A 26436-nucleotide genomic window follows, 5' to 3' on the forward strand; every position below is an offset into this window, starting at 1 on the left:
AAAAGCAAGTTCTTGGAGGGAAGCCACTTGCTGAGACTTCTTTTAGCTTTACTGTCATCAGATTTATAACCAAGCAGTTTCAAATTCTGCAGCCATGCACTTACTCACTCCATAAAACTTTAAAACACATGAACAACTCAGCTTACAATAAATGTTGCTTCTGTATAGTTGGATGAGCAACACTGTTTCCACTGACTGTACTGCACATGTAGCTGGGTAATATCTGGCCATTTTACACGCCAAGTCTGAGGTGCCTAAGGCTAGAGAAGTAGATAGAAAGTAGTAAGAAATAGCTTGCAAAGTGATATCTACTGGTAATTTAACACTTCACAATTAGACTGTTTTCTTTGGGGTGGTTAATGGGTAATGATGGGGACTTAATATGAATAAACAACTGGTTTGCCTTTCTGAAACTTTGAATGCAGTGCCCTTTCTGAAAAGGAGCATTGATTAGGAAAAAGAGAAGGCACAAGGCTGCCTTTTTCATGGCATTTCTTTTTTCCAACGTTCAGCAACTCCTTCACCACAGCAATGCCTGGGATGCAGAGGTACCTTCCCATGGTGAAGCAGGTGGGCAGCTCTTTGGTTCTCATAGTTCTGTGCTATGTGAATGCAAGAAGATCTAGTGCCTTTCCCTTGCAATTTTCTTTCTCATGCTTCTTCTCAGTGCTGCTACTTCATGATTCTTTAACTTACCCCATCAATTATTACAGTATATTTAAAAAGCCCACTAATCTGCTTGCTGCCTTTGTATGTTTTCATTGATTAATTTTCCATTATGTGTGTGTTGTAAACTTCAGATCTGCTGCAGAATCCTTTAAACCCATCTCACCAGTTTAATATCACAGAAGATTAAGAAGTTGCTAAAATCTTGTTTCTGTAGGTGTCTCCATCTTTTTCAACTTCTAATCATGAATTTACTGTGAAACCTGCCAGCAGCAGATGCACACCATCAGGAATCAATAAAAACATTTTTCCTGTTCTCGCAAGGTGATGTGTGGGGGCCACAGTTTCTCTACAGTCCTGCAGCCAGCAGCCTCCACTAGGAAGCAAGATGCGAATGGATAATAAAGCCAGGAAAAAATTCTGATGACAGCGCAGGAATCTTCAAAACCTGCAGCTCTGCATTAGGCACTTAGTGGAGTAGGATGCAAAGGGACAACATCAGATCACCTAGTCCTTGGAGAAAGCTATTAGCAATGTGCTCATACAGGATTACAGAACACTGTGAGCTTGGATCACACGGTTGTGGGCTTGGTAGAAAAAAGGAAAGAGAACAGTGGTGGGACAAAAGCTTTCTGTTAGGCTTTTTAATAAAGTAATGGATGCCATTTTTAAAAATCAGAATGAAGCTATATCTGGTCTTGCAATCCATTTGAGGTTACAGGTGTTCAGCCTGGATCCAGTGGCCCGGGAATGAACTGTGAAGAATGTGATCACTCTGTAGCCCCACTGAAGCAGGGAGCTGGCTGAGCAGCACTTTCTCAAGGTGAGTTTCCTGGCTTGAAGGGCAATTGTAATTTGTCTTTGAGGACCTGGGTCAGCAAAAACGGAGATGGACATGTTTTGAGACCTAGGGCCTGGTGCAATTCCCTGTGAGTCTAATATAGACAGCAAAAAGATAAGGATAGACTGCACTATTTAGGATGGTGTGGCACAAAAGTCTTTTTTGTTTAGTATTCTGGTTATCTGAGAAAATATCTTGTTATTATATCCTACTCTGAAGTTAAGGCTTTTATTAACAATTATTATATTTGAATCAACTAAAACTGGGTTTTCATGTTAGACTGCTCAGAAATCTGAATTTTTTTTTCCCTTTAATGTAATTTCAGTTATGTGAACTTGTGACATGATCTAAAGGCAGACTCTCAAAATTAAAGCTCTTCTATTTAAATTCAGAAGCTTTCTTCAAGTCCAATAATACTTCCAATTTGCAGAGTCTCTTCATTTTCTGCAGTAATCAGAAAAAAAGTGTTTTGGGTACAGATTTTACTTGTTTCTCTGACATTTTTCAGAATATTATATATGCAGCTCAGAATAGGATTTTGGTTCTAAGCAAACTACCAAGGCAAAGCAAAGTTGAGCTTTTACTAAGAAGTATTCTGCAGATGATCACTGTATTTAATAAGGAAAAATCCAATTAGACCATTATTGTAAGTCCCTGACAGGGATAGGGTATAATCTAAACCTCTTATTTTCACTGTAGCTGGTAAAAGATAAGTCAGAGAGTAAGGGGCACTTTATTGGGTTTTCGTTAAAAGAAGACCAAAAAAAAAAAGAGAGGGGGGAAATCTTCTAAAAGAAAGGGGTATGTAGTCCCAAGGACAGAGTAGAAGAAACCAAGGTAGTCAAGAAGGAAATAATTTTCCTTGTGCCGGAGTCTTTGGACACAAGTGACCTCCAAGACACAGAATGAAAATTTAAGGAGAGAGAATTAATAGCGAGGAGACAGGAAGAACACGTATTTATGGCTCAGGGCAGGAACTTTCTAAGACTCAGGGTTTTGCTGATGAGATGTAAAAAGGACAGGAGAATATCCACACCATTTATTTAAAGCGTATGGCTAATGAATTGCTTAGGGGCAGTCTGAAGCACCATGTGATGTCTCTGTTCTTTGCCTCCAAAGTTTTGGACGTCTGAAAGTGCAACACTTGCTGTAGTGAAGTGTCTTTAGTCTGGCCGTGAGGAAATCATTTTAAGTGTCCATTTCTTTTCCCCTCTAGGACAGAAAGATGTGACTGGCTTCTCCAGCAGCAGCACAAAATCTTTGTGATTTTTTGTGATGAATGTCAAATACAGTCTGAGGTTGCTGCATAAGCTATATGGTAGTTGTACCCTCCATACATTATGCCATCACATACCCCACCTCCTAAAGATGACCACCAGGAGGTATGCAACTGCTGCTGCTGCTTTTTTTGGCACACAAACCACTTGAAGTGTCAGTGAGCTTGTGCTTGGCTGAGGTGGTGCATTTGCAGAAACACAACTGATGAACAACAAGCAAGAGTCCCACATGGTGCGCTCTGAGGAGATCTTTTTTTTTTTTCCCTTTTTCTTCTTTTTTTTTTTTGGGGTGTATTATCACTGTTTCCTTCTATTTAAAAGTGAAGTCTTTGGGGCAGAACACACATGGGTGCTCTTGGGATATGAGGAATGTAAAACAACTAAGGCCTGATTTTTATGGCTTGGTTTTGGGTGTTGGCAGCTTCTAGTTACTTAAGTGAGAAGCTGGCTGCTGGCCTCTGCTGAGCATGAAATTGGTGCTTCCTCTCCCTCTGCCTCTAGTGTGCTGTGTGGCCAAGACTGTAGTGCAGCAGAAGAGAGTGAGCCAGCAGAGGAGGTGGGGACACGAACGGGATCCGAGCGCTTTGCTGTCACCCCTCCTTGACCCCCACCAAAAGCCAGCCACCAGCAGAGTGCCTGAGCCATTGCTGCAGCACTGTAGGGAGCACAGACAACCTACATAATACCCTCAAAAGCATTTGCAATTATATTTATACCTCCCAGAAGTGCAATGGAAGTTTTAAAGTTTAGGGCCGAAAAGAACTCTTAACAGGTGTCGAATTTAGAGTCAGCATAGAGTTCCTCGTGAACCAAACGACACATCCTTTTCAAGCTCTCCTAGGAAATTTGGCAGTTCCTATTATTACAGCCCCTGTCATTACCTTGAAAGAAAAATACAGAGAGAGAGAAAACTGACATGCTGCCTGGAGGTTGCTGGTACTCAGAAGGTTAAGTCTTCATGCCAAAGAAAAGAGGACAGCAATCTACCTGAGCACATCAGCTGGCTGCCTAGTGGCAGGGCCGGTTGTGTTTGTTAATGTCTGCAACAACACAAATGAAGGATTGGGATGCTATGACAGGCCCATCTTTCAAATGTTACCCTGATTATTTTCTATATTATTTGTGTTACAGCCACACACCTATTTTTAGGATGGACTCGAAGCACCTGTTTTCAGAGAAAGCATTAGACAGAGAATGGTTACAGATGCTGTGTGGGACCCCAGCTGGCCACTTTGCCATCCCCATACAGCAAAAATCCAGTCTCATTCTGCAGTCAGATCACTCGCTGCTGCTCATGTCTTTGTTCTGGCCTAGAAGAGATGTTTTTTTGCATGTGAAAAAGAAAGTTCTCAAAGACCAGTTTCATAACAGTGCTTTCTGTTGGTTACCCTTCTCCTTCACTAAACCATACCTGCACAAAATGCTTCTCTGGAGGCATGTTGATACTGCACTTTGAACAATTAACTTTTATCATCAAAAATATTTTGTTCATTACCAAAATTTTAGATTTTATCGAGTCTGAAGAGAATACTCCTGAACAGGGTTTCATCTCTTGTGGTATGGCTGGAATCAGTTTTTTAAAATCCGAGGAAAGGTACATGAAGTTTCTAAGCGATATGCATTTTGCCACACTCTCCGCTAATATTTCACTATACCCAAAACTTCCATTTGTCAGAATAACTCTGATTTTAAATTCAAATACATGAGAGTGCTCATGCTTCTCTCTGAAGGGTATAGTCAATACCTTATACTTGTAAAGTTATAAAAACAATATGAACTCATGCAAGCAAGTGTAACTTAATGACAGCACACTCCTGTATGATACTTGCTTAATTGCACCAATTTAAGATCAAGTATTTATTGAACCTTTTTGTGTTAATTTAACTGTAGCCTACTATAAGCATTTTCACTTTCTGGTTCCTTGGTAATTGGAGCCTCGTTCCGTACTGGTACAGCTGCATCCCACGAAAACACACAGGCACAAGGTGGCAGCGGCGGTTTGGAGCTGGGAGCACGGGCTCTGCGCAGTGCTCGGAGCGCTGCAGCGTGTGTGCTGCCTCAGCGTGGTGGGTACCAGGCACCCAGGTGGTCACCAGCTGCAGTCCCACGTGGAAAACGTGGTTATTTAGGACCATCACTGTGGCTTTGGTTCCCACTAAGTTCTTGGTTGCTTCATGCTTCTTTTAGAACCTCACAGACTGCCTGGGGTACAATGGAGCCCGCCATCACCATCAGTTGTGGGAGGAGATGGAACCAGGGAATTTGATTTTTGCAGTGCCCTGGATGTGTGTTGACGGCATCTCAGCATTTCAAGCTGATGGCAGGGGCTTAATGCCTTTCTTAAGTAGTCAAACTGATGGTTAAACACTCATAGAGACCGAATACTTCACAGAGCAGGTGTATATTGCTGCAGTCTCCGAAGGCCACAGCATTTTGCATGTGTTAATCCTCTGGTAAACAACATAGAGCACATCCCAAACGCAGAGTGCTTTTGGAAATCCCAAATGCCTGAACTTTACCACAGTGTTACCTCGACTGCAACTCACACCCCATAGCACTGGAGAGAAGGGGTAGGTGTTTACACCCCTCTATCTCTTTTCCTGTTTCTCTGGGAATCACCTGAATGTTCAGAAAAGGTAATGAAAAGCATTAAACTTGTGCCCGTGCTTCCTGCACAGAAAATAAAATCTCCTGTAAGCCTGCCAGACCTTTTACAGCTGCACCCCAGGGATTTAACACTGTGCAGTTTATGAGTTTATATGAAATTTCATAAAAGATAAGACCTGTATTTTCACATAAATATATTTATTTTGGGAAAGATCAAGAAATGCCAATATATTTTAAACCAGTTCCCTGCTGCATTAAAGAATGTGAAATATTCAGGAGAACATTTGCTGATCCTATACAATGAAATCTATTTCCCTCTCTATTTAGCATGCAGGCTGCAGCTGCTGAAGGTTGTTCAGCCTTTTCATTAGGAAGAAAAGTAAGGATGATGTGTGATAACCACGTGGAAGTAAACCTAATGAGCAGTATGGAAGGGTTTTTGGAACAAAACATTGTAAGCTACTTTGTAAGCATGATTTCTCCTTCATATGTTTCTTATATGGTGTTTTACTGCTTCAAACTGTAAATTTATATTTATGGACATAATTAGAAGTGCTATATAGTACGCTCTCATAATACAGAAATAAAAATATAAGCACAGCAGCACACACATTTGCAGAATATGTATCTATAAATTCTCCAGTAGGTAGTATACTCAAAGCAAATTCCAGTTTCTCTGTTCAACTATTACTCTTGCTACTGTAATGAGTTATTTTCTCACCACTGCTAAGTTCTGCCTATCCATCCAGATCCTCCTGTAGTCCAATATCTGACAAATAATCCCTTTCTTCATCTACCTGAACTCTGATAACTATAGCAGGAAATTGAAAATGAGTGCCTATGATTCCTGAGTCCACCAGGGGACAACATATGACCTCGGGAATTCATTTAAGTCTCCTGATGCTATAGATTCCCTAAGCATTAAATGGAAATGGCATTTACTTTCCACTGAGAGATGTTAATAGTTAAATATTGCTTCAGAGATCTTCAGATAAAATGACATATATATGTGCAAATTTGTATGCGTCTTCCTGCTTTCCTATAGCTTCAAGATATAATAATACACTGAAAAGCTGAAATTTTCTTATGAAATAAAATTGTACTTGGAAATGTCAGGTCTGCACAGACCAGTGATCCAGAAGCCGCTAAAGGCTGTGTATCAGAAGTCATAATCCAGCCTCTCCAGGTACTGAACCCTGCCATGAAGAAGACACTCACTCACTAGAACCAGCCATAACCATTTTCCCCATATACCAAGAACTACATCCAGCATATAAAAATGTCAGGAGCAGTCTCTGAGGGGCAGTTTGGATACATCCACCTTGACCTGGAGAGCAGCAGTGGCGGGCATGAAGAATGCTCACCTGTGTGGACGTGAGCCATGCCATGCCACTTGGCAATTTCACTGTATTTAGTAATAAAGACAAAGACTGTAAAACTACCCAGTGTCTTCAAATTTTTCTACTCAAGCTTACATGGATAATGCTGTGAAGAGGATGACTTAACACTTTGACAAGCACCTGAGATCTCTAACAGCTGAAAGCCTTTCTTAGAAAGATTACAGAAAGAAATTTTACTCCTTTGTTTTGTGTAGAGATCCCAGACAGTTCAGTGCCAGAGATTTTAAGTGAAGCCAGCCTGGTCATAACTGGAATATGAAAGTATTAAAGTATTCAGTAAATATTGGCCTGTAATACTCATTGTAATATACAAAGCATATATATGTTTCATTGAAATTAAAATTTTCGTTGATCCTGTGGACTTTTTTATTATGTTACTGCTATGCTAGCACAAAATTCAGCCATTTCGCTCCCAGCATAGAACAGATTCAAAGAATTCAAGTCTTCTTTGTTCATGCAGTATGTGTGAGCAGAGAGTGATTCCTCTGCATCTGCATACTGTTACTTACTGGCTACTTTTCCCTCTACTTTGCTCTATGGACTGAAGACAAAGGCAATAGCCCGAATGAAGCTCATTTGTATGTTTACATGGCAACCACACAAAAGAAATTCCATCACAGCAACTCTTAAAATTTTGTTACATGCATCATACACAAACATACATACACAAACCAATATAAACCAAGTTGAGAGACCAGATTCAGAATGAAAAAAGGCTCATGAGATTAGCCCATGTCTTCTCCTAAACGCCAGACCGCAGATACTACACTTTTGAAAAGTTTGCTTGTTTTTCACATTTCACACACATCCTGATTTAGGAATCAATACTAGAGTGAAGTGCAAATACTGCAAAGGCACAATACATACAATTAATTTAGTATTTCTCGTCCTAATAGAAACACAGTAAGAAAATCAGTAGCATCTCTGGAGATGTCACTTTTGTAGCCCAACAGATTGATTAGTGTTGGGATAAGCATTTATGTTTTTGGGTACTAATAGGGGTCTTTCCACCAAAACATCAAAGGTTCTTGTTCATCTCCCTTGAGTTTTCCTATCAGTGTGCAAATTCACTTTCCTTTTCTTTAAGAAATGGTTTCTCCAACAGAAAGGTTTGAGTTATGGTGACTCTCTATGACAAATTAATCAACTCTTTCCTCATTTTCCTGCTAATGAAATTCAGTTTATCTCATTAATGGTTTTCAGAAGAAACAAGGACAATTCAAACAACAGCAACATGAAGTGTTTTTAATGCAGTTTCTAGAAAAGTGAATAATTCAATGTCTCAGAGAAAATGAATGTCTATGTAAGACATGAAGTGGATTACAAATACAAGATGTTTCTCCTTCACTGAAAATTAAATTAAAAGACGGGCCCAGAGCCAAGAGAAACTTTCCCTTAGGACCTGTTGCTCCTACTCCAAACCCTTACCTTTGTGAGAAAGCATCTCGGTAGGGGCTGCCATGCTGCAGTGCGATCCCATATCCTCTGTCCGCAACAGTGTTCCCGACTGTGTAAAAAGAGCACTCTGCATCGTTGATGGCCACGTACTCCAGCACCGCTGCATCCCAGACAAAGGCGTAGTTTCCGTATTTCACCTGCAACAGAGTAAACAGAGGAAAAGATCAGATTACGGACTGTGAAGTCCAAAAGGAGGCCGGTGCACCTAAAAACATGGCAGTTTCAGCACAGTCTGTTCTTTAAGGAAAGGGAGGTTTGGGTGCCCAGCTGCTGCCAGCAGAAAAGGTGCACAGTCACTGGTGCCATGCAGCCCTTTGGCAGATCACCTCAGATGAAACTGAAGAAATGTGAATTGAAAACAATGTGCCATAAGCGAAACAGCGCAGTGGAGGAAATCTGTGGACTGTGGAATCTGTTTCCTCTTCAGGAAACATAGGAAACATCAGGGTCCCCCCACCAATGCTGACTTCCACATGAAACCGCCTACTGCTTTTTCTTTGAGCCTTAAAAGCAACCATTTAGATGGAAGGCAGGTATTCACATTGGGAGGGTAGGCATGGCTATCCAGATGGTTAGCCATGGTCCACATTTAATGCTTCAAGTTGCGATAGACTTCACGAACACCCATTTGTCTTATGGATTCTGTGGGCAACCTCATGCCAACTAGATTTTTTTGGGATTATTTTTCCCAGCATGAAGTGTTTTCACATATTTTCAAAGACTTTCATGGAGCAAGATCATGTAAGCCATTTTAACTGTTTGACTAAGACAAATCTAACTGGCTCATTATAATGAAAAGCTTTTAATGTAACATTTTCCTAGCCATTCACATTTGAAACAAATCCAGATTTTTTTTTTTAAATAAATATGTGTGATGTATACAAAATTTCAGCATTTATTCAGAAACAAGCCTTTAAAAACCAGAAATTCAGTATAAACAAGTCCTTCCCCATTTCAGTGAATTTCTACTTTACTCTCAAATCATGTTTTTCTGAAAAAATAACAATCTCTGCCTGCTCTACCAGACCCAGATCTTTTACGAGTTTTCTGTTTTGTTGGTCTCTGTATCAGACCCGAAGAATCACATCGCTTTTTTCCTGACCCTCTGCTTGGCTTCACTCAGTGCTTTCTCCATGCTGTATTAGCCAACTAAACTGTAAAACTAGGCTGAAGCCATTGACTTTGTACATCTAATGGGAATAAATACGTGACAGCTAAGTGAAAAGTAAACAAAACACAAAAAGGCCATGTGGGGCCAGGCAATCCAGAGAGAATTCAAAACCAAGTCAGCATATCAAAGTAAGCAATGTCAGTACATCATTTAGATTAGGCTTTGACAATGTAGATTATGTTTTTAAAGACTGTTTACATATAAAAGTTACTGAAGCAAGCCACACCGTCTGCTTGCTCACAAGATGTAGTGCACAAGGAACGATTGCTTTTGGGACACATTGCTTTTTACTGCAGGCCTGGCAAGGGAATATTTCCTATTTCCATCTGTAGGCATGGTAGAGGGAGGATTTGTGCAGATTTTGGAGCAGAAAGGGAGCCATATTATCTGTGGACTCCACACGACTTGTGGGATAAAGAAAATTCTTTTCAGAGTGCAGACACACACTGGACTCGGTCATTTTTAATCTTCAGGCTATGAAAAGAGTCAAGAAGGGTTTTTCTTTCCTCCCTGTGGAGGTTTAGGTCTATCTAAACAGCCAGGGAATAGGAGATAGAAGTGAATTCGCAGTTAACAAACAATACAACCTGTATGCTTGTCTTATAGGCACCGCCACTCACAGAGCTCTTCCTAGCATGGGTTATTCTGATCTTCCTACAGCCACCACTTGACTAGGAAATAGCATGACTGAGAAAAAAGCCCTTCCTAGGAGAATTTAAAAGGATAATGGCTCAGCCTGAAAAAGGATCGTGATGTGCGGAGAACAAGGAAGGGAAATAGGAGACAAAAGCAGAAGATCAGAAGTGGGGAAATGAATCCTGAAAAGGATCAGATGGACTTTCTGAACAAAAGAATTAAGGAAAAGTGGGGTTCAAAAACCAAGTAATTTTACATGTGGGAGATAACCTTTGAGGTGGTGGAAAGAGCAGAAGGTTATGTTTTGACACCTGCTTTTGTCCTAACCCACACTTTTAACATCCTAGTGTATTGAATTCACCTAAGTGCTTGTAAAGAGACTTATCAGCTGCTCAGCTGGTCAGGAAAAATTCTCTTGATTTGGCTGCCTTGCTGTAAAACAACTCACAATGAGAATATATAACAGTGGTAAAAGCACTTACTGTCAATAATATCTGTGATGAAGTGGCATATATAAGATCCTTAGAGCAGACCTCATAATATCACAGTTCAGGTTCCCACGAAGATATTACTTTTCATAGATAAGATCACAGTAAGCCTCAGTTAAAGCATATGGGGCACAGAAGAGATTGAGGAGTCAGAAGGGATCATTCCAGTCATCTACCTTCAACACACGGTTGCTCCATGCATTAAAATACATACTTTTTAGCATTTTTGCCTTATTCCTTAACAAATCTAAGGAATTCAAATCCATGGTACAAACCTAAGTTTGTAATCCTTGTGATGCTCATATTCCTTTGCTTTATGGAACTACTTCTTGGTCTAACATTTTTCGTTGCTATTAAATGTATTTGTTTTTACTACTTATTTTTTTAATGACTTACATCATTCCTAGATATTTTTACTTTTCCAGCTCTAAACACTCACACTTTGATGCTGAAACCTTTCAATTATTGATGGATGTTTCTGTTACTTAGCTGGGCTGGATATAGCTTTCTTTAATCTTTCCTTGCAAATATCTATCAGTTTGGTCCTCCCATTAGCAGTGACACTACTTTTGAACTGTCTCCAATTCTCAATTTTTAAGTATGGGAAAAACACCTGTCTCACTAAAAGAGAATAATTTATCTGGCAGCTCTGGAGGTATGTGATTTTCTTTTCAGAATACTCTTCTTCCGAGAATCATAGTCCAAACTGTCTGCCCATGGATCTTTCACACAGCTTAAAAGAGGCTTTAGCTTAAAGAACTACAAATACAATGTTGCTAGAGTATAGCGTATCTGGAACACTGCTGATATTTCACAGTTTTACGCCTACAAATGAGTAGCTATACTGTGAGAAGGGAGGATGGTGTTTTCTGTAAAATCGCAAAGGAATTCCAGAACAAAATGTCAATTAAAACTTATATACTTCTCTCTCTCCCCGTTAATGTGGGGAGCACATATCTTGCAGTTTTCCAATAGCTATGCTGAAGACTTTTACTTTGGGCCTCAAAATGAACAGCAAAAATTCCAGCTCTGCATTATGAGAAGTTAAGGAGCTTACATTCAGCCAATTATGGGGGCTAAATGAAAGCAAAATCTCCTTGGAAAAAGAAACAGTTCCTTGTAATACCTGTAACTCACTACTCTCAGAAGAACTGCATCCCTGATTCTACATTTTCTCATCATTATATTGTCATTTTGTGTAGAGGTAATAACATTTTGGCATGGTGGCAAATCTGAATGCTGTTCACACATGACCACATAGCCCAGGATCACCAGAGAAGCGTCTGTAGAGGAGGGTATATTATCATTCAGCAGTAATCCCAGCTTTCCAGTCCACCAGGGCATGGAGAACTGACACTTTGGTGCTCTTTCCTGTGGCATCCTGCCTGTCAGTATGGCAGAGGCTAAAAAGATTTTTTGAGTATCTGATATCTACTGTCATAGGAAAAAAAAAAAAAAACCAGGCAAAATTGAACCCCTTAGTTGTTCATCAGGGTATTTTGAACTCATGCACTACACTGGTCATTAAGTGAAACAGGGAGGTATGGTACCAGACAGAAATGCTTGATTTCACTTCACGGTTCTGTGAGCAATTTTGAAGGAGTTACTGTAAAAAGAGTTGTTACACAGAATAAGGGTCATTGGCACATAGATGTTAAAACTGTTTCTATAAGGCTGTTACATTTCTATAACTGAATATTTATAAAATCGTTATTGCGCTGGAGTCCTGTCTTTAGATATTAGTTAAAATTTATCTTTGGTGATTCCACCAAAACCCAGTTGAGTTATACAAGGAAAACATTTAAAGCCATTAAACTGTTGCATATGCACATATTTTATACCAACACAGATGTGGGTAGTATTTCTTCTTACAGCTTACCCATTCATGCAGAATAGGCTGAATAATGTATTTGTGTACAATTCTGGCATTCTAAAAGCACATTTCTAGGTCTAGCAAATGATACATTTCAGAAAAAATAATTGTCAGTAAACAGCAACCAATTACTGCAATTTTTCATACTTTAATTTTTGGTTAGTATCTTTTCTGTATTTTAAATTCCTCTATAAAAGAAATACAAAGAATGCTCATAAAAGAAAAAAATTACACTATAAATTTCAGGTTAAAAAGAGCTGGCAGTTATTTTTTTTTGCAGACCTCTTTTAAATACTTCATGGTACATAAAATGTATTAACTGTTATAAAAACAACAGCACTTTTAAGGCCAGGGAACTCTCAAGTTTCAACTGATTGAAATGATAAGAATTTTTTGGAAGAAATTCTGAAGATTATTAGATAATGCTGATGAAGTCCGTTTTCTGACCACCCTGTGCCTATAGCCTGGAGACACAGTAATGATGTTTTTCTACTCCTTTCCATTAGAAGTCAGTTGCCATTCTTCCTCTCCAGCTGCTGTACACCTTTCACCTGCTCCATACAGTATTTTGAGAGTCATGTTCTCCAATACAGATCATTCCATTGCACTGACTACACAGAGGAAAAAAGCACCATCGAATGCTGCTAGCTAGACCTATGCCCACCAGTGTGGACCTGAGATTTTGGTACATATAAACACATAAATTAATTTTTTGACATATTTTTTTCCATGTTCAGCAAGGGTGCTGTAGCTACAGCCTGCAGAGGGCTGTGGTCCATTCTACAAAACAGCCTCAGCAAGGATGCCATTACATGACGAATGAAGAAGAGGGAAGAAAATTGAATGAACCTTTGAAAATATGTGAAAGCTAATATACATAACATGGATATCATACTCCAAAATGGGAAAAGGCAGAGATAAAATCAGTGGTGGAAGCTTAAATCTAGATTTTCATGTTGTCAGATGTTGACAAACAGCTTGACGGCATTCACAAGAGAGGTTTTTTTCAGCAGAAGGAAATGGAAACACTTTGATCTCCATAATCCACTTGCAAGAGGCCAATGAAGTTGATGATTATAGGACTGAATCAGAAGTCAGATCTGCCTTCAGAGAAATTCTCATTTGCTAATTTGTTTTCCTCAGGGGACAAAGGATTCAAGTCTTGGTTTTGTTCACAATGGGCACAAATCTAGCTAACTTCTATGTGGATCCCAGTGAAATAAAATCTCACATTTCAGCTTCATTGAATAGATCCCATTAATTTAGAGTTCTCTCAGAAGTAATCTTTCCGTAGACCCAAAGCATAATTTTGGAGCTTCTTGCCCCACACTCCCTTGCAGACCAGCACATGTGGCTTATCTGCGTAACTTAAGAGTGAAATGCAGTCATGCACTCAGAGAATCTGAATCTGAATCTGAATCTGAATCTGAATCTGACCGACAGCTCTCTGCAGTGCGTGACAGGAGCTGGATTCCCATGGTGGTATCAGAGCACAGAATAAAAATTCATATATATATAAAACTCTACTCAGTCATCAAGACAAGCAGTTAATTAAATAATAATACCCACCCTCCCCACCCCCGCTTTAGGATGTCATTTTGCAGAGTCTATAGAAAATTATTTAAATTCAAGGGGCACTATTTGACAAACATTGAAAGTTATTCTTTGTACTTATTCAAACAGAAAAGTGTGAAATAGTTTCTAAGAGCATTATTGAGCTATTGCCCAGGAGCTAACAGCAGCAGGAAATGAAACACGGGGAAGCTTAGGGAAAGAAAGAAGAGGTTAGAAATCCCAGCCTCATCTCCTCTTCAGTATGAAGTTTATCTTACATTACACTGTCATATCAGCTTGAATGGCATGTCAATTTGCTCCACATAAAACTTAATCAGGAAAAGCATTAATTCCTCATATGCAACCTGCTGTCAACTTCTTCAGAAAAGCCTCATAATCACATGTACACTTCTTACACTGGGCAGACCTTTAATTCGTCCAGAATAAGAATTACCCAGGTATGAGAGCTCTGTAATGAGAGGGCACCTCAGATGTCAGAATTTTCCCAGTGCTCACTGACTTCACATTTTGCCATTGCAATTAAATGCATCTTGGAAGTTACAAGACAGAAAATAACAAGCAGAGCAAAACAGTGGAGACCAATTGAAGGTGCATTTCTGAGGGTGATGGGAGAATGAAACCAGCTACTTCTTCAGGTGATCAAAGCAAAGCACTAAAAAAAGCAGCAGACCATGATGATCACTGACATGCAGCTATGCAGCTGAACCACAGGTTCTCTACCACAAACATTAATTTCAGATAGAAGAGAAACAGGAGGAAAAAAAAAACAACAGAAAAAAAAAATCTCAGCAAAACAGACCTTTGGAAGGTAAGGAAGCATTTTTTTTAATGCCAGATTCTCATTTATTTTATAAAAACTAAGTGCTTCAGATAGTAATGCATACTATTTTAAGGGTATCACTAGTGAAGGTCATACAGAAATTATATGAAAGTACTTCAGGTTCCTCAGACAATTAGATCTGTGGTAACAAAGTGGTAGTCTCTATAATGAGGCAAATTTAAACTAAATGTTGATAAAGTGACTTTACTCTTCTGATAAATTTTTGTGGCAGTTAATTCTCAATAAAAGAACATTTAAATGAGAAAATGTGCATGGATCAATACTCTACAATTTGGTGAAAAAGTAAAATTTTGTGGAAAAGTTTAACAGAGAATTCAGAGAAGAAGTATCCCTCTTTAAATTAAATCAAGCCAGTATGAAACTCACTGAAGGGTTCTTGTCCCATTCTTTAGAATAAAAGCAGAGTCAATCTAACTGCAATTCTTGGGCGTCATTCCTTATTCAAAGACACACTTACTGAATACCAACTGCAAGGATAGGAAAATCATTAAAAGTCAAAAAACTACTCATCAAAACCATTCATCATCTGAAAAAGAACTTTAACCACAAGAAAAGTCTTTGCAAAACTACCACTGATACTGAAAAATCCTTCAGTAAAAGCTCATCGGAAATAATAGTTTCATTTTAGAAACTTATTTTAAAGAAACTGACTTATCTTTCAGTTTTTTATATTCCTTGTACATGAGCCCTGACTTTCAGAGTGGTAATAGGATTCAGGATGTCCCACTACTCACACAAAAGAATTAAACTATCTTTTTTTGAACCATTGTATTCTTCTTTCTTTGATAAGCATCTCCTGCCCAGATTTGGGTGGAGAAGATTAGCACTGTAAATCTAGACACGGTATCTTGAAGCTGCACAAGAAATGGTTCCCAGCCCCTCTCCCCCTCCCCCCGAAATTACACTGCACAACAATTTAGCATGTTTCCCCTCAATTTGATAACCTGTAGGAGGCAAGAAACACTAACTGCTGGCAACCTGCACCAGCCTGGGCTGGGGCATGAAGGAACAGGTTTGGATCATGAGGCTCAGTGCTTCCACATAGTCTACACTTTCATGTAGACTATGGTGGTCTCAAAAGCTGCTTCTTCCTCTGGAAAACCTGCATGAAACCACCTGTCATCTTCTTTGAGCAGTGAATCTTCCTCTTGAGTGCAGCAGTTTGTGTGAAACTGAGATTTGTCACAACTCCCTCAGGTTTCGGCCTTTTAGTGGCACCTGGCATTCCCTTTCCCTGAGAGTTCAGTAAGGTTTATGACAGGGTGGTTTCTAAGTATTTCTTTCAGAAGACTAAGTTCAGACTGCTGCTATGGACTGTTTCCATCAAAGCACTCTGGAGAAGCTCCACAGAGATATTTCTGGTCTGTGGTATCTGCAGCTAAAGAAACCATTCTAAGCCCGATCAGATCTACAGGCAAGTCAGTCTCTCCTGACCATGCAGACCAGATGGCTGATGCTGCACCAATAAACACTCCTATATCCTCCAGTCTTTTGCAGTTTAGGACCCATGGAAAACATTAAGAGCTGTGGGAGGGGAAAGAAGACCATGCAGGTGCATTTTTCACTCAGTTCAAACTGCCTTCTTGCTATCACCATGCAGACAACTGAGAAGATGACACAACAGAACAAACTGTCACATAAGGTGCCTGGTAAGTCTTCAATCTCTCTGCTGCTGCCCTCCCTGCAACAAGCTCACAGCTCATTTTGTGCTCACAAACTAGGAAGTCAGATCCCTTGTGTAAAACAGTTAATACAGGGAACACTGTTGCAGTCATTCACAATGTACAGCTAAGACTGCCAGGCAGTGCAAGTCCAGGTAAAGAAGCAGGCACCCAAGTTCTATATGCACAAAGGTAAATAAAGATGTAAACAGTGTCCAGAAGGAGTTTCAAGTTCAGACAGCACCCAAAACAGTGTAATATGCATCTGGGTACCTTCATGTCCAGCTAAGGATTTTATATGCTTGCTGCGACTCTAATTTCAGGTGATAGTTGGACTTCTGCATTCTTATAGACTGAAATACTTACAGCCTTTGCCTTCAAATGTACACAGACTAGTTCATCTCTGGCTACAGTCTGCACAGGCATTTCTACTTATCCAAGGCTGTAACATTCATTTTGCACATCTTTGTAAATAACAAATGAAGTGCAAGTCACAGACTCCTGTTATATTTGCTTCTAATTCATCCTGACCTGCCTACATCACAGCTCAAATGCCAGAAGTCATTTACAGTTGACAGAACTGAGAAACAGCCACCAAACATCAACTCAAAAGAAAAAAAAATTATTGTAAATCAATCACTTGTGCTGGAGGAGTCATTCAGGACTGATATTTTTCATGAAAGATTTCTAATCTCTTCTTTCTCCTGAAGCAGGAATCAAGAGAAATTCCTGGGCAGTACACTTGACACAAACGCAGAGAGGTAATGTTAAACACAAAAATTTTGCTTGATGAAAGTGATAAATTGAGCTAGATAGAAACTAGTTATCTTTCCACACAAGGAATCTGAAGATTTTGAATTAAGGAAAAGTATCACAAATTTTGAGACCAAAACCAGTAAAAAAAAAAAAATCCAAACTAGAGAATACTGTATTCCAAAAAGTTGACTTCAAACTGAATTACTTTCTCTGCAATGGATTAATATTTCAAAATGAAAAAACCCCACATTTTGATCAAAAGGAGGTAGTAATTCCATATAAAAATACACAATGAAGACATTTTTATAATTTTAGTTCTTTTAAAGCTAAACTGTTTTATAAAAATACCTCCTTCCTTACACAGCTTCAGTTTCAATTACTCTAATATTTCATTACTAATATTTAGTTACTCTAATGACAACCCACTCTGGGTTACTTGATCTATGTTTGTAGGCATTTTATAAATATCTAAATATATAAAAATAGAATCATTAATACAATAAGCGATTGTATTTCCAGCTTCAGTCTAAATTTTCCATAGGTCTAATAAATCATGGTAACGTATCTCTCTTTATGTGTTGCCCTAGCCTCTCAGATTCAAACTTGGACAAAATATGCTGAGAAATCTGATTAAATCATTAACAAGAACAGTTCCATGGTAAACATGCAATGCAATTAATTAGTCACCCAGTCTTATGTATTTTCTTAATTTGAGTTTGATGTGTATACCCCTTGTCACTGGTGTTCTTTTCAAAAATATAATACAAGTGGGTTAAAATCAAGTACTTGTCCTAGTCCTACCATATTAATAAAAATGCCAAGGCATCTTTGAGATGAGTAATGAGAAAAGTGGAGTTTTAAATATATAAATTTTAAATTAAAAAATATCTACAGAATGGAAACAATTTTAATCATGAAGATACAATGCAATCAGCTGATTTGCCTTCTTAAAATGAAGTAGCATTTCACCTAGAATAATGAACCTCAACTGAGATTTTCTCAGTTAGGCAATGCACTTGCAAATCAGGTATTTGTGCATGCAGTGTGGACAACTAGGTGCTCAGCTAATCATGTACATCAGTAAACATCTTACTGAGTGAATGAAATAATTTCATTAGTTAACAGCAAACAACAGGAAAGGAAAATGCAATAGCATCATAAAATCATGAACTTGATATTCTAGGACTTCATCCAATGTGTAGCAGGTGTCATCTACCATCTGTGTGGGGATGGCTTGACAAAGGCCACTACTTTGTTAGGAAATGTACTTTCATTCAGTGTTGTGTTATTTATTTTACTGAAAAACAGATTGGACCTTGTCTATGTAAAGAACTAATATCTAAGCTGATGTTGCTTGTTAGTTACATTTATATCAGTACCTAACTTAAAAATAACTTCTCTTACAGGACTCTGCCATGAGAAGGATAGTACATTGGACACCTATATACTAAAAGAGGGGAAAAACTGCAGTTTTTCTCTGGTTTTCAAAAAATTAGAGAGAAGCTGAGGTACTTCATTGCACATGGGAACATGTGAGCTGCCAGCACTGTAGCAAGGGTGGAGAAAGGCATTAACTGACTGCCAGAGCAGAAAAATAATAATTTTTCTGTCCAGGTCTATATTATTGGCACACTCCTTGTTCCTTCAGTATGGATTTTTAAATGGAAAACAATGAACACAATTTTCTTCTTCACTTGTTAAGGGAGATTATAAGGGATGCTACACAACTTCTGACACATTGGTGATATATGCCTGACCAAGTTTTCAGGAAAAGTGCTGTATGCCTGTGTCTGCACATACAGCCCACACAAACATCTTTGCAGTGTTCTTTGTGCAGATACAGCTCCTTTCTGTGTTTAGTTATATTAAAACATCACACACAATGCAACTTCACACACAGGGGCTCTTCTTCTGAATATATGATCTCTTAAGACACAAATGGAAAACGTATTTCCTATGAATGGACATCTACGTCAAGTCCAATATAGCACCATCGTTGTTACACCATTCATGTTAAATTTTAGGAAAAGTTTAATTCACAAGATGTACACAAGAAAGCAGAGTAAATACAATGTCAGAAAAATATATTGTCCTTTATCTTATGTATGACATATCTATGAAGAACATATTGTAGCTGAAGGAGATAAAACCACAATAATATTTTCTCTTGTCTCTTTTAAAACTTCCTTTTAGTTGTGCTTATTCTTTTTGTTATATTTCAAGTTATTTGGAGCTGAATAATGCAAATCCAATGGGAATCTAAGTCCCATTACAGGCATTTACACTTGGCATCTAGTGAATAATTAATAGTCAGTTCAGTGGGCTTACTCTGTACCTACGTAGGGCACACATCAGACCTTAGGTCTAGCAATGTATGAGCTGAATGAACTGAGAGATAAATCACAGACTGTAAAAATATGGCAACAGCATAATAAAAAAATAAAGAAATCTACAAACTGAGAACAATATGATAAAGATGGGATCAAAACTGCAGTCACAGAACGTACATAAAACTTGTCATGGGGTGTTAGAAACACCTCATAGCTTACAAATTTTACAGAGTAGTAATAAATACAACACACTGCAAGCTGTACAGAATGTGTGCAGTATAAATCCTGAAAGGATACAATACAATTTGACACTGTATCCATCAAAAAGTGTACCACGTAAAACTCCATAGAGAGACTGAAGACACTCCACCAGGCCTAGCACTACTATTAGAAAGAAATTCAAAACAAACCTTCTGCAAGTTTCTCTGCTGTTGGATATGATTTGCCTTAGTTCAGCTAGGGATGGATCTGGATGTTATATAATGTTATGTAAAGTAATTCTTGCTGTCATGAGATTTTCATTTCATGTAATTCTGTTCATGAGGTCTGAAGAAGTTAAGTCAGCTCCTAAATTGGTGGATGGAAATACAAATTGAGCCAAAGTCTACCACTGGCTGTTTTCAATGGATGCCAAATTTGAGCTAATGATTTCTCATGTTGGATGTAGGGAGAAATTACTTACTGAAGATATGAGAAAGTGTGTGATAGATATGAGGCAAGGAAAACCTCTGATGGGATGTTCCAGGAAGGTGGAGAAGCCAGCTGATGAGAAGCCAAATAGGGCAATTCAAGATCTTGAAAAACAGGATGCCAGTTTGGGAAGGGAGAGGTAGAGCAAGAAGCATAGTAAAATCCATCAGATACAAAGAATTTATGTGATCTTTAGTTACATGCTTGGCTGATGCTTCCACTCCACAAAATCACTATTGTGTCTGATAATGTGAAGAGATTCTCACCACCACACACAGAGGATGTATTCAAAAGTACAGTTCTCTAAATTGAGATCACTATTGGTATCTATATAGCCAAAAAAAGAAAAACTAATACCCTTAGTATTTTCCACAGTTGTTGTGATTCACAAACAAATATGTCATTATATTAACCAGAATTTTGGTATGCGCTCTTCTGAATTACTTCTGAGGTTTGCCTACTTTGATTCGCTTCTGAAATCTCATATTGTTCTGCTCTCTTTCTTGTGTTCCATCTGCTACTCACTTTGTTAAATCTAAAATGATTTAATGATTGCTCTAATCAAGAATAAGATACTGTTTAAAGAAAACCATCTCCTTCATTTAGCTTTCAGCACAACCATAGCATAATCAAAGAGGTTCAATTTAATAATAGCATAATCTGAAGGACTGAAAGCACTTTGCAAACATTCATTAATGGATGTTCACATTTTCCTTTAGTGAGAAAACATTCATGCCTTTGCAGTTTACACCTGCCCAGTTGATACCTACAGTATTGTGTGTTGCCTTCTGACTACGCTGTGAACCACAGTATTTGGACTCTGTGAGTCATATAATAATTTGCATGTTAAGACATGATTTGAGCAAAATTTTAGCACTTGAGGCCAGAACGTATGAGCTTTTCTACTTTTACCCTGCTGATTCTCAACCTTATTCTGATGTGGAGGGGAACAAGCAAGTGGCTGTGTAGGGCTTAGCTGTTGTCTGGGGTTAAACCGTGACAATATTACAAAGAAATCCTGCTCTGAGGTCAGGGTGATAAAACAACACAATCTTCAGCTCTTTGATTGATGCTATGACCAGAACCCCTTGGTACTTACAGACTTTTATAATGCAGCTGCTTATCTATCTACTGGGTTTTTCATTACAGATGCATTGTATTTTCCACCCATCTTGATACAGCCCCTGGGATGGTTATCTCTCCGTCTCTTACATTCAGCAGGGAATGGGGTCTGCTTTATTTGATTAAATAGCCGTTCTGCAAACAGCCATAAACACCAATCAGCCCTCATACAACAGGAAAGCTTTAGAGCTGGGAATGGTAAACAACTCTCTCCTGCCATTGTAATTCAGGAAGGGAGTTGTGCAGCCTATATAGTGTGGGTGTTTTATGTAAAAAAATAGAAGAATGAAATGTGATTACAGCCTTGTTAAAATGCTTCTTAAAATACTCCACGTGGCACTTTAATCCTCTCCTCCCATAGCTTGGCTATTGAAAAGAAACTCATTCATTGTAGTCATATTTTCAAATCGGACAACTCTGCCACCTAATTTAAATGCAAAGAGACATAAAGTGCTTGGTGGAAATTTAACTGTAGAGAATAAATGGTGGAAAAAAACAATTATAATTACTCTTCAGCCTAAGGAAAGGTTCTGCTTATTTAACAGAAGAGTTTTAGCTTTATTTTTAGTTGACACACTTTAGAAAAGCCCACTTGCCTATCTGGCACACCTTCCTCAAACAGTAATGCTGTTATTTCTAAATTGTCTGGAAAGTTCACTTCATCTACATTTCTTTCCAAGGAAAGAAATCTCAGAAAGCATCTTCTTAGCTGCTTGAATCAGGTCAGAAAACGACAGTAGTAGGAGGCTTTGTAATATATGGTTAGAAAACTCACATAATTTTGTTTGGCTTCCTAAAGGTTTTGTGGTGTATGAGAGATGCCAGGCTAGTGCCAGAGAATGAAAGGTCTTCTATCAGTTTAATTTGTCATTACCTGTGTAAGTACACCACTGACACATGCCAGTCTTGCAGGTTTGGATAACAGGAGAGAAAAACCTGTTTTTGTACATCCGATCCTGTATTATACTCAGCAGGGACTGCCACGTTGGTGACTATAACCATGCAATACCTGCAGGAGCTGCAAATACTGTTTAGGTAATGTTTAGAAAAGCTCCCCTGCACACCAATAAAGGAGCTCATAGAGATGATGTCAGGAAGGGGAGCCCAAATAATGGTCTGGCAGGCTTCTCCCTAGTCCATCCCAGGGGCCACCCACAGTCCCTATGCATGGCCATAATGAGCATGCAGAGTCCTATGCTACTTCAAAACACTCCTCTCTTAGATTTCACAGTTCTGCACAGATGTTAGGAAGAAAGCTGTACGAAACTTCAGGCTGAATGGGATTTTAATCCCCCTGAAATATTTAGCAGGTGCTAAAGAGGTGCATTTTCATTTTGCATCGCTCCAGAGGAATCATTAAGGCTGGAGGGGCCAAGCACCTGCAAGAGCCTCTGAACACGTGACAGCAAACCTTAGTGCAGCCTGGAGACTTTCTGCTTACTGTAATTACTCTTCAAAGAAATAACCCCTGACATCCTAACCTCAGGATTTTGTTGGCATGAGTATGGTTTAAGCCCAAAAAATTAATCGTAAGTTCTGGCACGCCTCTGGCACGAGTAGGACGGCAATTACTTTTGCGTAACAACTATCCAGTTTGAACCACTTGATCTAATGCTTCAAGCTGATCCTCTTTCTCCTCTCTCTCTCTCTCTCTCTCTCCTTAAACACAATATAAACTTTTTGTTTGCTCATAACACTTTCAATAAACTAATAAGTTGAATTGATTGGAATACATCAATAAAATTATATATTCCAACAAAATATGGTTTTACTAAAATGTTTCCTACTATGCATAATGAAATGACTGAGGACAATGTCAAAAAGCAGCCAGCAGCAAAATCCTGCTCAGTCTCTAGTCTCCCAGACCAGGTATTTTCAGATAAGACAATAGAGATCTCTCTGGCTCTACAACCTGTACTTATATTTAAATGCACATAGGTATTTAGAAGCACAGACCTGGAATTTGTAAAACCACCACCATTCTGGGGATGCATAAGTAAAATTTTGGGCTCCTCTTCTATATTTGAAAAATTAACCTTTACCGTGCTTTATTTCTCTATGTGATACCTTAAACTGCACTGGACCTCCTCCTCTCTCCTGTTTTGAGACTAGGATGACTTTAAGGGCAATCATCTGTTTTAATTAAATTTTCCAATACTTAGAGACTTGATACTTATATATGTTATAGACTAGAAAGGTTGATCTTCCTAAGTATTCTGCTAGTGGCTTTTAGTTTGCAGTTTAATTTTCCTGCACAATTCTTATTACTTCACTAGCATTTAGCTGCCTATCAATATGTTTAGTTATGTATTGACTATTTAAGGGTGATGTTCTGAAAATTTGCTATCTGAGCTTGATCTGTGAATCCCCTTTCTTTTCTATGACTCTAGCTGTTAAGAGTATTAGAATGAAAAAACTCTGAATCATTTCATGACAAACTATTAAATGTCTTACAGTGGAGACTCGCTACAGATCTACTCACTGCAACTGCATTTGCCAGTCTCTGAAACAGACATTTTGTTTGTTTGGTAACAAGTTATTTAACAGAAATTATCTAAATCTATCAAAACTGTTTTATGAGCGATTGGTATAGCAGCTCCAAAAACATGAAACAAGATCTCTCTGTTACCTCTTATCCCTCTCTCATGATTTTAGACTCACAGCCTCACAGTCAAAGTTGTGCTTTAGGGCTGGAACTTAGGGCGCATATTATCAATCCCCTTTCTCATTATTTCTATTCATGTCTTTTTTCTGTTGCATATATCCTTTAAACAACCTCACACTCAATTCTATCATTTGCATTTGTTAATGCATCACAATGTATTTGGGTATTATTAAAATATGTTAATACACAAAAATGATAACTGGAAACATTTAAGCCAGAAAGTGAATACATTACAAAGTTCTGTGCCTGGAGCAAGAGTGTGCTCTCCTGCCTCCATCTATTGATCATTAGACAGAGTCTGCATTTTCCCTCATCTATGTGTGATACATCCCCAGAGCAGCTGTGTGATACATCACACTCTGACTGCAACTGGGCTTCAAAGTGACAGTTGGAGTTTTTGGAACACTTCAACTGATTACAAATGGAAAGTCACAGAATTTGTTGCACAGACAAACAGCGAAACAATGTAAGATGGAGATAACAAAGGGGATGTGTAACTGTGTAGAGAGGTGAAGAGTGGAAAGAAGAAAGGGTTCAAGAGCTGGGGAAAAGCTGGAGTAGCTGTTGTCCAAACAGAGGGGACAGAGGGTCAAAAAGCAGAAACATGAAAAAGTAAGAGGGAGGAAACAAAGCGAAGTGAGAATTCAGAAGAACAAGCAGTGGTTGCTGGAGCTGCGTAGGAGTCTGTGTAGTCCCCAGACACTCTCAGGAGGGTGGTGTTATTAATCTTCATGAACCTGGAAATGTTACAGAACCTCTGTAGGAAAAGTATGAAGTTAATGGAGATAAAATGGAGCAACAAGAGCTCCTAGGACCAGAATAACAAATGCCTTATACTCTCTCATGTCTCCTGTAGCCAAACAAGAGTGTTCCAAATGCCAAATTACTCTTCTCTGTCAGGCATTTTATACAGTTTTTTCTTTCTTAGGATAACAGGAATGCAAAATGAGGTATCAGTGCATGGACACGTCTCTCTGCCATGGAAGGGGGTACAAGCCACAGAGAGGGTATGATGAGGGAACTGTGAATTAATACTGTTTTTGCACAAGTGAGTTAAAAGAAGCAAGAGGACAGAAGGAGAAGACCTAATCCAAATTTCTATTTCTTCCTGAGGCAGCAACTTTTGACAGACCTTTTTGACTGAATTTTTATAAAAAGGAATATGGGGACTAGATTTCGGCACAAAAGAAAATGTGTGGTTGTTAAACTGCACAAATTCCTTTGTCATCCTTCTATAGGAAAATGGTTGCAAGAAGTGACCTGAAGAAATAAAGGATTACTTCAAGTAGGACATTTTACTCATCCCAAGGTTTGCTTCCCTCTAGCTTGCACAGACATGGCCCATATCTGATGTGATCAGACTGGAAAAGAATACGTGTGGGACTGTGTAACTTCCATCAGGAGTCTCTCCTGTTTAATAAAGAGCACTATTCAAAAATCCTAAGCAGGATACATCCCTCCACAAGCTGCTGACACACAAGAGGAGATTCACTGCTCTGCTAACTTCTCAGCACAGCATGCTCATCCCTCTGCGGTTTTTGGTGTTTTGGTCAGTCTTTTTCGCTTACACAGTGCCATAGGTGGAAGAGTCTAGGCAGGTTGTATGTACAATTTTAGCAACAGCATTAAAAGTAGATTTATGGGTTGGAAAAAGTAGCAAGTGTTTCTCATCTAGCAAAAGTTTCTTTGCATTGCTTTTTCATTATAAGTACATCTATTCAACATGTTTTCACTGTAAGATTCCACACCAGGACCAACATCACTGCAGCAGCAGTGCCCAAATGACAGCTGACACCTTTCAAAATGGACCCTTCAGTACCTTTCAGCCACAGAGAATCTGCATCTCCCACACCAGTCCTGGCCTCTGCAGCTGATAAACAGAAGGGGGAACATAACTTGGTTTTGGTTTTAATTGAGAGAGCAACATGCAGCAGAATTTACATTTTGCTACAAATATACCCGTGAAGACATTTCCAGTTTTGTACTCTACTAAATCCTGTATTTCACTCATGAGATGGTTTGTAACAGTACCCATGAGAGCTGTTTCTCTTTCAGACCTCTCCTGTGCTAATGCATAATAAATGCACTTATCACCTAGTAAATACTTTTAAACCTTTTTTTTTTTTTTAATAGAATATGAAAACAGCATTGTTCTGTTAGATCCAAATATGCACAAACTAAGCTACTAATTTGTAGGGGTGGGTTCAGCATCCTTTTCTTATACAATCCTTTCTAACAGATGCCTCCCTAATACTGCATGTGACCAACTGAGAAATATTCAGCAACAAATAATACTAGCAAAAAAATTTCCTTTAAGCATTATCCTGACATGCCTCATGCTCAGCTTTTACAACTACTGTCTGAAAATGCACCCTTTTT

The 26436-nt window shown here is 38.7% G+C and overlaps 1 protein-coding gene across 2 annotated transcripts in view; it reads right to left on the minus strand.

Annotated features, from left to right (window-relative positions):
* The window catches only part of GRID2 (glutamate ionotropic receptor delta type subunit 2), a 699409-nt gene that overhangs the window by 62041 nt on the left and 610932 nt on the right, over positions 1-26436 (minus strand). For both annotated transcript variants that reach the window (XM_050338709.1, XM_050338708.1), the window contains one exon: positions 8220-8386. In XM_050338709.1, the coding sequence (XP_050194666.1) occupies positions 8220-8386 (167 nt within the window). The remainder of the gene's footprint in view (positions 1-8219; positions 8387-26436) is intronic.

This window comes from Myiozetetes cayanensis, unplaced genomic scaffold (assembly GCF_022539395.1).
Source record: "Myiozetetes cayanensis isolate MyiCay16 unplaced genomic scaffold, myiCay2020 scf7, whole genome shotgun sequence".
In the NCBI taxonomy this organism is placed as follows: domain Eukaryota; kingdom Metazoa; phylum Chordata; class Aves; order Passeriformes; family Tyrannidae; genus Myiozetetes; species Myiozetetes cayanensis.